Raw genomic sequence first — 11,116 nt, 5'->3', positions numbered from 1 at the left:
AACTAGTATTTTAAGAATATTTTCAACAGTATATAATGAATGTAAAAGAAGCTTATTTTCTATTATAGAATTGAATGCCTCTTTCTTTATGCTTATAAGCCATCTGTCAACTGACCCCTCAGCCTTTCTTTTGAGGTCTCCCATGTGACACTCCACTCACAGGTAAGTGATGTAGGATCATCAACTTCTTGAGGTGTACTATTTACTCTTTCAGGGGTAAATTAATGGAAAATTCTCAGTTTTTGTTTGAAAATAACTTTAGTTCTCCTTTGGCTTAGCTAGGGATAGAATTCTAGATTGACCATTTTTTCCCCTCAATACTTTGAAGAACTTACTCCATTATATTTTGGTCTTTAATTATACTGTTGAGAAGTTTATCATCAGTGTAACTGTTGTGTCTCTTAGTTAATTTGTCTTTTGTCTCTTCCATTGAAACTTTGTTCTTTGTATTTGGAGATCTGAATTTTCACTACAATGTGTCAGGCTATACATTTATTTTGAGTTATCCTGCTCAGGACCTAAGGATTCATGCCTTTCATCACATTGGCATTAATCCCAAATTATGAGACCTTTTATCGACTACATGAATTGTGTATTAGTTTTCTATTGCTGCCATAATAAATTACCACAAATTTAGTGGCTTAAAACAACACCAACTGATTATCTTACAATTCTGTAGGTCAGAAGTGCAATACAGGTCTGAATGGACTAAAATCAAGGTGTCAGCAGGGCTGTGTTCCTTTCTGGTGGCTCTAAGAGAATCCCTTTCCTTACCTTTTCCAGCTCCTAGATGCCACCCAATTCCTTGGTTCATGCCCTCTTCCTCCATCTTCAAAACCAGCAATGTAGACTCTCTTTGACCCTTCTTCTGTTGTTACACCTCTTTCTTTCTGACCACATCCAGGAAAGGTCCACTTTTAAGGACTCCTGTGATTACACTGAGCCCACTGGGATAATCCAGGATAATCTCCCCATCCCAAGGTCCTCAACCTTAATCACATGTGCAAAGTCCCTTCTACCATGTAGGGTAACATATTCACAGATCCAAGGATTAGAACATAAGCATCTTTGGAGGACCATTATTCAGTTTATCACACCTTAGGACCTCAGCTACTAATATCAAAGTCTCATCCAGTTTTTGGTGGGTGTTCCCAAGGGTCTTAAGTTCTCTTGCTCCAGCTACCTTATTGAGAGGCTTGGCTATCACTTCTACTACCAGTACCCTCTGAGAATGTCCTTCCTCTAGATACCATAGCCATTGATGGTAATCAATTAGACTTCGGATGGTGGTCTTCTGGAGCCTTTAGGGTCCAAAGGCTACACAGAGGCAGAAGGGAAAGGGAGAGAAAAAGTGGCTTGTTCCTCAGCTCTATGGCTACAGTTTTTCCCCTGAGTTTTGGAATATACTGAATAATCTCAGGGTCTCAGTCCCAAACTTTGGGAATAGTCCCAAAGTTTTTCATGAATATAGAGCTTTTTCTCTTTCTAAAACTAAACATTCTTTCCAAAGAAGTTCAAAACCACCATTAGTTCTAGCTGATGGGTGAGCCCCATTCTATCCCCATTGTTATTTCCTTTTTCTCTTACACTCCATCCCTGGCACACCTGCGCCAAATTCCTACCAAAACAATGGAAGTCATCGTGCATATTAATTGATGCACGTGGCTTACCAAAGTGGTCCTGTTCCCACTGGTTCTCTAAACTGCCAATTTCTGAATACATTTGGAGGTCAGTTAAGACACCCTTCTATAGAATGATTGAATTAATGAAATATTACAGATTTAAACACAGCTTAGGTGGAAGATTCCCTCCTAGGTTCTTTTCCTACAACCTACATTATTCAAGAGAACATGACATCAGAGATTATCTCAATCTTTTATCCTACGTAGAACCAAAGTCTCTTCAGATTTGGTTCAGCTTGACTTTTGCTAAGCTCCTTCCTATATTCTTATCCTTACATATTTTCAGGTCCTACAGTTCTTTTGGAATGGAGGCAGATTCCTTCTGGAGTAGGACCTGCACTTCCCTGCTCAGGCTGTGCAGAGCTCTGACACTCATTATCAGACTGGAGGCAAAAAAGGGTGATGAAGGCATGTTTTGAGGAAAACAAGAATCATCTTGTAATGAATCTATTTCCTATTGCCTTCACATAGCGGGTGTTTCAACTCCAAAATCCCATTTTCAGGGTCTTCTCTTAAAGACCCCTCCTGGTAGCAGCATTTTTAAACCAAGGGGCCTAAGAAAACAAAACTTGAAGCAAAAGATTATGTACTAATGATTTATTGAGAGTGAAATTCCAGGGAAGAAAGTGTTAGTGAAAAAGGAAGTAAGATAGGGGAAAAGTGAAAACAAACATAAGAGATGTGTTATCAAGATGGCCATAGCTGGAGGCTGGCCCTGTGCTTGAGTGGTTAAGTTTGTGCACTCCCCTTCAGTGGTCCAGGGGTTTGCCTGTTCAGATCCTGGGCATGGACCTAGCACTGCTCATCAAGCCATGCTGAGGTAGCATCCCACATAGCAGAACAAGAAGGACCTATGACTAGAATATACAACTAAACTATGTACTGGGGGGCTTTGGGGAGAAGGAGAAAAAGAAAAAAAAAGATTAGCAACAGATGTTAGCTCAGGGCCAATTTTGGGGGAAAAAAAAAAAAAGATGGCCATAGCTTCATGGCAAACAAAGCTGGTTGCTTGATCTTCCAGGGTATCTCCTCCAGAGAGTTCATATGAAGCTACTGCTTCTTAGAACAGTCCATTACACTAGAGGAAGAGTAGGCAATGCTGGCTTCTTTCTGTCTCGTCTCTCTCATTGGTTAAGGTTTACTCCACCCCCAAACATTAACTCCCCACCACTTCTGGACTGTATTACCCAGCACCTCCAGGTAGCGTCTTGGGAAGCCAGAACCTCTGCAGTCCATTCTGGCCAATTTTCAGCTGCTTCAGTCCTTCCTCCTGGTGGCTCCTACATGTGGGGTACTACTAGTCCGTACCTCAGTTCGTGGGGGCCAGATGGCAACAGGGGCTGTGGCTGTAGCTTATGACTGGGGATACCTCAGAGGGTTTTTGTGAGGTCTCAGTCAAGTAGTACCTGGTGCCTAGCATTTAGTAAGTACTCACCAAATGTTAGCAATTATTATTAATAGTAATTAAGTGCAATTTGTGTGTGTGTTATGTGACATGACTGGTATGAGCATTTTCCCTACCCCTTCTAAGCCTTTGTTAAGCACCACTGGACCCATTCAGCACTCTGATATAGAGCCAGACGCATCTGAGTGCTTCAACAATGCCCTGGGCTGTGGTCCACAGCAGCGGGAGACAGCCAGGCAGCCAAATGGATTTGCAACAAATTCACAATAGTGGTGGCCACCAGCCAGGCAGCATACAGCTATGCAAAGGAGCTGAGTATTTTGTCTTTATAAAAATATGACTAGTGAGAATGCCTTCCATTGTCTAGCCACCTTAAAACATTCTTTTAAACATTTAACTTGTCTCTGAAATCCACTAAGGAAATAAATTGGTATTGTTTTTTGTTCTATAAATTAGAGCCGTGTAGCTGAAGGATAATTTTCCCATCCACAGAGTCACAGATTTGCTTCTGAAACCAAGAATACAGGAGCCCTCACATGTCAAATATCTGAAGGATAATATTTTCTTGGGGAAATCTGCTACATCGCCCTCTGAGTTTGGTTAATCATAAATAAATATCCCTCATTTAATGAATAATTCAAATCGTAGTCTTGTCACCATGGGAAAGAGGGCTGTCTCCTTCAATTTTTCTTTATGAGGCACTCAGTGCCACAGACATAATGTTTACTCCCCTTGAGGGATCAACAGCTCTTGACAAGTGGAAATATGATTTCAGCAAAGAACTTGCTGTTCTATATGTTAAAAACTGCTTCAATATTCTGTTTTGATTCCTGCTTAAAATATATGGAGAGGATTTTTATAGTCAAGGTGAATCAACGTACTGATGAATGTGATAGATATGAGCTTTGAGAAGAGGTGAATTTGGGGCTTTTGAAAAATATGCCTTTTGCTTTTCTGGAAGCAAGAGTTGAGTTTTTAAAATAAAACCTGGTAGAAGTTATTCAGTCTAATGAAAAATAAAACCTGTAACATGGGTGGTTTCTAATAAATTTCCTAAATCATGTTTTACTTGTTGATGACAAATGTTTATCATGAGTGTCTGGTATTTGTCTTAAAACAACTTGATGACCTAGTTGTCCCTGTTCCCAGATCTGCATCACCAACCCCATTACCTGAGAACAGATTTGGCTCCATCAGTTCTGATCTTTGGCCTTGTACCTTAAACATGGCATGTGGCTCCTGTCTGGATGCCTCAGGCCACCCTCAGCAACTACCAGCTAGACCTAGCCCAGCCCCCAGCCCCACATCTCTGAGACTGTCGTTGGCCCCAGGAGAGGAGCTGGACATGCACAGGACATGGAGCCAGCTGCCATTTAGGTTGCAGAGAAATATAAGAAATACATGGTAGAGTTATTCAGAAAGTACTGAACTTTAAGATGGGAGATGTGAAAGAAAGAAAGCCAGGGAACCAAGGAGAGAAGAGCATATTCCTTAAGCATCTGTATGTTCCAAGTGCTTTAAAGTTAAGACATTTAATCTTCACGGCAACCCGTTAATGAAGCCATTATCAGCTTCATTTATATAACTGTGAGAACAGAGGCTCCAAGAGATTAGGTAATTTTTCCAAGTCACTTAGGTGTAGATTTCTTAGGGAAAGTTGGTAGTTCTGTTTAGTGATTGTGTACATGGATGGGTGGTATGAAACAGTATTAAGAAAGAGATTAGAAAGCTAGATTTTGCCCAGACAGTGAAAAGCCTTATTAAACCATGTCCTTTTCACTATACTAGGCTGGCTTAGGTCTTTGTTAGCTCTGTAAACAAAGGCAAGTGTACTTAACCTCTCTCTGCCTGAATTTCCTTGTCTTTGAAATAGAGGGGAGAAATGTGAGGTCGTCATACCTACTACAGAAGGTTTTGTTATTTCCAATGAGTTAATGTAAAGAAAAGAAATTCATACATGGAAAAATTCCATACAAATTCAACTTTTCTCATCGTTTCTAGTTGCAAAAATTTACAATCCAGCTGGAAGGACATGACATAAACATAACTTACATAGAATAACCACAGAAGTGTAACTCAAGGTTTAGTTGTCTTGATGTCCCCCAATCCTCCAGCCTACTGGAGAATCCTCCATCCTTTAAGGTTTAATGGAAATGTTCTTGAACCCTCGTTCTATATAAAATGAGAAAAACCAGCATTGTTCCCAATATTTCTGAGGTTTCTTGGACACCCTACTTCTCTCCTTATAATCTGTGGTTCTGTTTTACTCCTTCCGTTGACTGCTTTGCCTGGACTGCCTACACCACACCATCTACATCCGACACCACCTGGATTCTTGAATTCTTCAAAATACCACTGGTACTAGACCATATGTAGAGCAAAATTTTACTGAAGATTTGAGGCCAAAGCTGGTGGGGTTACAACAGGGTAAATATTAGGTATCCCTGGTCTTAAATGCTCTTTTGCCCATTTCTGCCTCTGAGAAGTCCTCTCTGGCCATCTCTTCACCAACAACCCTAGCCCAGCATCATTTTTATCCATTTTTTCTTTCTTTTGCCTTCCCATTTTCTACCTGCTACCCATAAGCTCTCACTCCCCACCATTCCTCAAGTAGCAATAATAACTAACACTGATTAAAAGCTTACTTTGTACCAGGAAGTATAAGTGCTTTATATGTTCTTTATTTAGCAGACATGTTCTCTCCTTCTGTTTTGCCCCAGGTATTCAGGCCCAGGTATTGGAGCTTCATCGTTTTTACTCCTCAACAAATATCAGACATCTCTTTTGGATTTTTTTTTTTTTTTTTTTTTTGCGAGGCATAGTGCTAGCTCCTAGGGCGTTGGTAACAAATAAAACAGACTTGGTCTCTGCCTTCATGGAGCTCCATATTCAAAGAGCTGGTAAAAGTAACTTGTTAAATAAAGACAATTCTGTCTTTGAGGGAATTATCAGCTTTTATAGCAGCCATTTTTCTACTTGCTGCAACACAAGATAATAAGACAATAGCAAAATAAGGCAAAAATACAGAAGATGCCACGCAGCAGGATTGACTGGCACACAAGTAGTTCAGAAAGTATAAATACTTTAGAAGCTGATGAGATCACTTGAGTTGAACCAGTGGGCCTTGAGGCACTGGATTGGAGCAAGTGGAAGGCAGGCAGAGAAGGCTGGGATGTTATGAGAATAGACATAGTGATTAAGACCAAGGCCTTTGGAGCCGGCCCTGATGGCCTATTGGTTAAAGTTTGGCACACTAGGCTTTGGTGGCCCAGATTTGGTTCCCGGGTGTGGAACCACACCACTTGTCTGTCAGTAGCTATGCTGTGGCGGTGGCTCACATCAAAGAACTAGACGGACTTACAACTAGAATATATAACTAGGTACTGAGGCTTTGTTGAGGAATAAAAAAGAAAAAAAGAAAGATTGGCAACAGATGTTAGCTCAGGGTGAATCTTTCCCAGTAGTTCTCTGAACTACTCTCTTCTCAGCCTCCTCTCTTCCCTCTGCCTGGGCCTCCTCTCCCAGGGATGGGGGGAGATTTATTTGCGGGAGCCAAGCGCATGCGCCGTGGCGCTTCCCATAACGCGGAGTCAACCTGTTTGCCCCGCCTCCAGGACAGAGCCCGAGAGCGATTGGTCCCCCTTGCGCGCCTCCCAGGATTGACCGGAGCTACGCGCCCAGCCCGGGCCGCCCAGCCCACTTCCGCGTGGGTCCCTTGAGTGTTCCCCTGCGGGCGCCCCTTAGCCCAACGAGTCGGCGTTGTGTTTGCTGTGTCGCCTTCAGTCCCGGCTTTTCCTGTTCGCTCCTCCTGCGTTTGAGACTGTTCTGCAGGTGATGGTGTTAAGACTGTCATGCTTCCTGCTGTTACAGCTCGGCCCTCTAAGTGCAAGAGTTTACACCAGATTTGTTTTAAATAGGAAATTGGGAATTAGGAAGTGGGCCCTTCCACCAGAAAGGAGATGCTTCTCACATGCTTCCTTTTGTGAACTAAATTTCACACATAACTCAATAAATTGATAATTGTGAACTCATTTCCTTAAATAGTAATAACAGTAGCTAACCCTTAGGTTGGGCTTACAGCTCACTCTTTTGATCCCTTTACAACTTCTCATCCTTTACCTATAAGATAGGTCCCATTATCCCCATTTGAGAGGTGAGGATGTCAAGGCCCAGAGAAGTTAAGGAGCTTGCCCAAGATCACCCTGGGATAAGGGGTGAAGCCGGAATCAAAACCCAAGTAATCTGGTCTAGTGTCCAGTTCCATTAACCACTGCATTCTGCTATCTCTCCTAAAGAACCAGGCTAGGGGCGAAATCAGTGTTCAGGTCAAGAGGCAGTTTATTGAGGCTTCGTTTTCTTTTATGTCAAGTTTGGAAAACGTGGGAGAAGTGATAGGAATGAAGACTGGAAAGAAGACTAAGAGGTTCTGAACTCAGATAATTGTGAAGTGGAAGAAGGTAGCTTAGCTAAGGGGACATACAAGTAATTACATCCATGTTTTAAAATATACATATAATTTATTGAGGTGAAAATCACGTAATATAAACTTAACCATTTTAAAGTGAACAAATCAGTGACAGAACATTCACAATGTTGTGCAATCACCACCTCTATCTAGTTCCAAAACATTTCCATCACTTCAAAGTAAAACCACATAGTCATTAAGGGGTCATTCCCTATCCTCCTCTCCACCCCCCAGGCCCTTGGCAACCACCAGCCTGTATTCTGTCTTTATGGATTTATTCTGAATATTTCATATAAATGGAATCATACAAAATAGAAGCATACAATAATAAGCCTTTGTGTCTGGCTTCTTTGAATTAGCATAATGTTTTCTAGGTTCCTCTGCATAGCATATATTGGTACTTTATGATTTTTATGGCTGCGTAAAATTCCATTGTATGTACATAACATGATTTGTTTATCCATTCCTTCATTGATGGACGTTTGAACTCTTTCCACCTTTTCACTATTGTGACTACTGCTTCCATGAATATGCATGTACACGTATTTGTTTGAATACCTGTTTTCAGATCTTTGGGGTGTATACCTAGGAGTGAATTGTGAGGCCATGTGGTGATTCTTTGTTTAACTTTTTGAAGAACCCCTACATCCTTTGAAAGTCTTCCCTAAGGCTATAATATTATAAGTAATGTTAGATATAAGAAATATATTAAACACTTAAAATCAGAATGTCTCAACCTTAGCACTTTTGACATTTGGGGCCCTGAGAATTCTTTGTTGGAGGGAGCTGACCTGAGCACTGTAGGATGTTTAGCAGGAATCCTGGCCTCTCCCCAGCAATGTCAGTAGCATCCCCCCAGTTGTGACAACTAATAATGTCTCAAGACGTTACCAAATGTGCTCTGGGAGGCAAAACTGCTTTCCCTTCCCACTGAAAACTGCTGTTTTAAAGGATTTCCTGTAAACTTGAAGGAAATATGGCACTAAAGAAGAATACAAAAAGTAAGGGCCTTTAAGAAACAGATATTCCTTACAAATTTGCATACCAGAAGTATTTTTTGTTTGCTGTGTAATGATGTTAAGGAGTTTGCAGGTTTACAAGTGTGTGACAACCAGAAAAGTCTTGTTAAATATTCATATAACTTTCATATATACCTTTAGTACCATAAACCCAGCTAAACCACAGAACTCCAAGAAATACAGCTTTTCACCGCAGTACACATTACATACCAAATCACATTTATAGCACACTGCATCACATAATTTTTAAGATGGCAACTAGAAGCAAGATTTGCAAGATTTTTTTTTATATTGTAGTGATTATTATTTCAAGTCTAAGCTCAGACAGATCCCATAAAGAATTTCCTATATGGTTCAGCCAAATAATGGAAAGACAAATGCTACTTTTCATTATCAGCATACAGTGAACCAAATGAAATATTTACATTCGCTGTTAAAGATCACAGTGAGTTAGTTGTAGAGTGGGAACTCTGAGTACACACACACCTTTGCCCTATAAAAGCCATCAAGATTGGGACTGTTATGGAAACAGACCAGCCTTAGGCACAGACGGCATTGGTGTAGAGTTCACAGCAGTTAGCAAGGGCCAGAGCGCTGAACTCTTTATCTTCCCAGGGACTGGAAAAAGAAGGAGAGTCGGTGCCATTCAGAGAAGTACTGAAATGAAAAGCCAGAGAGATACAGAGTGGGTCAGATAAAAACAATGCACTAAGTTCTACCAAGCAGCTGAAAAGACAAAAACAAAAACCTATGAACGAATCCGATCACAATGACCAAATAAATAGGACAGAATTAAATGTATTTTCTCGTTCATCCCCAAGATAATGCTAGCAAGAAACCCTATACAATGTGTCTGCTTCTGTGCCCAATTCCTAACCATAGTCCTTTTGGGAATTTCCTTTCCAAACATCACTGAGGCAAAATTTACACCTTGTAATGTGAGTCAGAGTTGAATTTATTCTAAAAAGTGAGCTGGTATTCCAAAGCCACTTTCCTCTTGAGAAAGAACAGCTCAGGCTTATTTATTGTTTCAGCTTTATTGCGGTGTAGTTGACAAATAAAATTGTAATATATTTAAGGTGTACAACATGATGATTTGACATACGTATACATCGTGAAAGGATTCCCAACATTGAGTTAACACATCCATCACCTAGCATGTTTACCTTTTATTTATTAATTTTTTTGGTGAGAACACAAGTTCTACTCTCTCAGCAAATTTCAATTATACAGTATTATCAACTATAGTCACCTTGTTATACATTGGATCCTCAGACCTCGTTCATCTTATATCTGAAACTTTGTACCTTTATACCAGCCTCTCCCTATTTCTCCCACGTCCCAGTTCCAGGCAACCACCTCTACTCTCAATTTCCTTGAGTTTGACTTTTTTTTTTTAAGTCAAACCATGCAGTATTTGCCTTTGTCTGGCTTATTTCACTAAGCATAATTGCTCGTCCATGTTGTTGCAAATACCAGGATTTCCTTCTTTTATAAGGATGAATAATATTCCACTGTATATATAGATATACCATATTTTCTTTACCCATTCATTCATCAGTGAACATGTAGGTTGTTTCCATACCGTGGCGACTGGGAATAATGCTGCAATAAACATGGGAACGCACATACTGATTTTGGTTCCTTTGAATATATACCCAGAAGTGGGATTGCTGGATTGTATGGTAGTTCTATTTTTAATTTCTTCAGGAACCTCCATACTCTTTTCCATAATGGCTATACCATTTTATATTTCCACCAACAGTGTATAAGGGTTTCCTTTTCTCCACATCCTTGCCAGCATTTTTTGATCACTTGTCTTTTTAATAATAGCAGTCCTAACAGGTGCAAAGTGATATCTTGTTGTGATTTTTTTGTGTGTGAGGAAGATTGGCCCTGAGTCACTGAGCTAACATCTGTGCCACTCTTCCTCCATTTTGTAGGTGGGATGGCACCACAGCATAGCTTGATGAGCAATGTGCAGGTCTGCACTTGGGATCAGAACCTGCAAACCTCCGGCCGCCAAAGCGGAGTGTGTGAACTTAACCACTACACTACGGGGCCGGCCCCTATCTCATTGTGTTTTTGATTTGCATTTCCCTGCTAATTAGTGATGTTGAACACATTTTCATGTACCTGTTGGCCATTTGGATGTCTTCTTTGGAAAAATGTCTATTTAGTTCCTCTACTCATTTTTAAATCAGATTATTTGTTTTTTTGCTATTGAGTTGTATAATTTCCTTGTATATCTTGGGTGTTAATCTCTTACTGGATATGTGGTTTGTGAATATTTTCTCCTATTCTGTAGGTTGACTTTTCATTCTGTTGATGGTTTCCTTTGCTGTGCAGAAACTTTTTAGTTTGATGAAGTCCCACTTGTTTATTTTTGCTGTTGTTGCCTTTGCAACAAAAATTCAAAAAATCATTTTCGAGACCAATGTCAAGGAGCTTACTCCCTGTGTTTTCTTCTAGGAGTTTTAAGGTTTCAGGTCTTTTGTTCAAGTCTATAATCCATTTCAGGTTGATTTTTGTGTATGGTGTAAGA

General features: G+C 40.4%; 1 protein-coding gene across 1 annotated transcript in view; it reads right to left on the bottom strand.

Moving 5' to 3' along the window:
* Positions 1-7,853: 7,853 nt before the first annotated feature.
* The window catches only part of SLC28A2 (solute carrier family 28 member 2), a 51,459-nt gene continuing 48,196 nt past the window's right edge, over positions 7,854-11,116 (bottom strand). Inside the window, exon 18 of the mRNA XM_046653920.1 lies at positions 7,854-9,228. Within this exon, the coding sequence (XP_046509876.1) occupies positions 9,111-9,228 (118 nt within the window). The 3' untranslated portion in view covers positions 7,854-9,110. The remainder of the gene's footprint in view (positions 9,229-11,116) is intronic.

This window comes from Equus quagga, chromosome 2 (assembly GCF_021613505.1).
Source record: "Equus quagga isolate Etosha38 chromosome 2, UCLA_HA_Equagga_1.0, whole genome shotgun sequence".
NCBI classification, from domain to species: Eukaryota; Metazoa; Chordata; class Mammalia; order Perissodactyla; family Equidae; genus Equus; species Equus quagga.
Note: the sequence above shows the minus strand (reverse complement) of the source record. Positions and strands in the feature narration are given on the sequence as shown.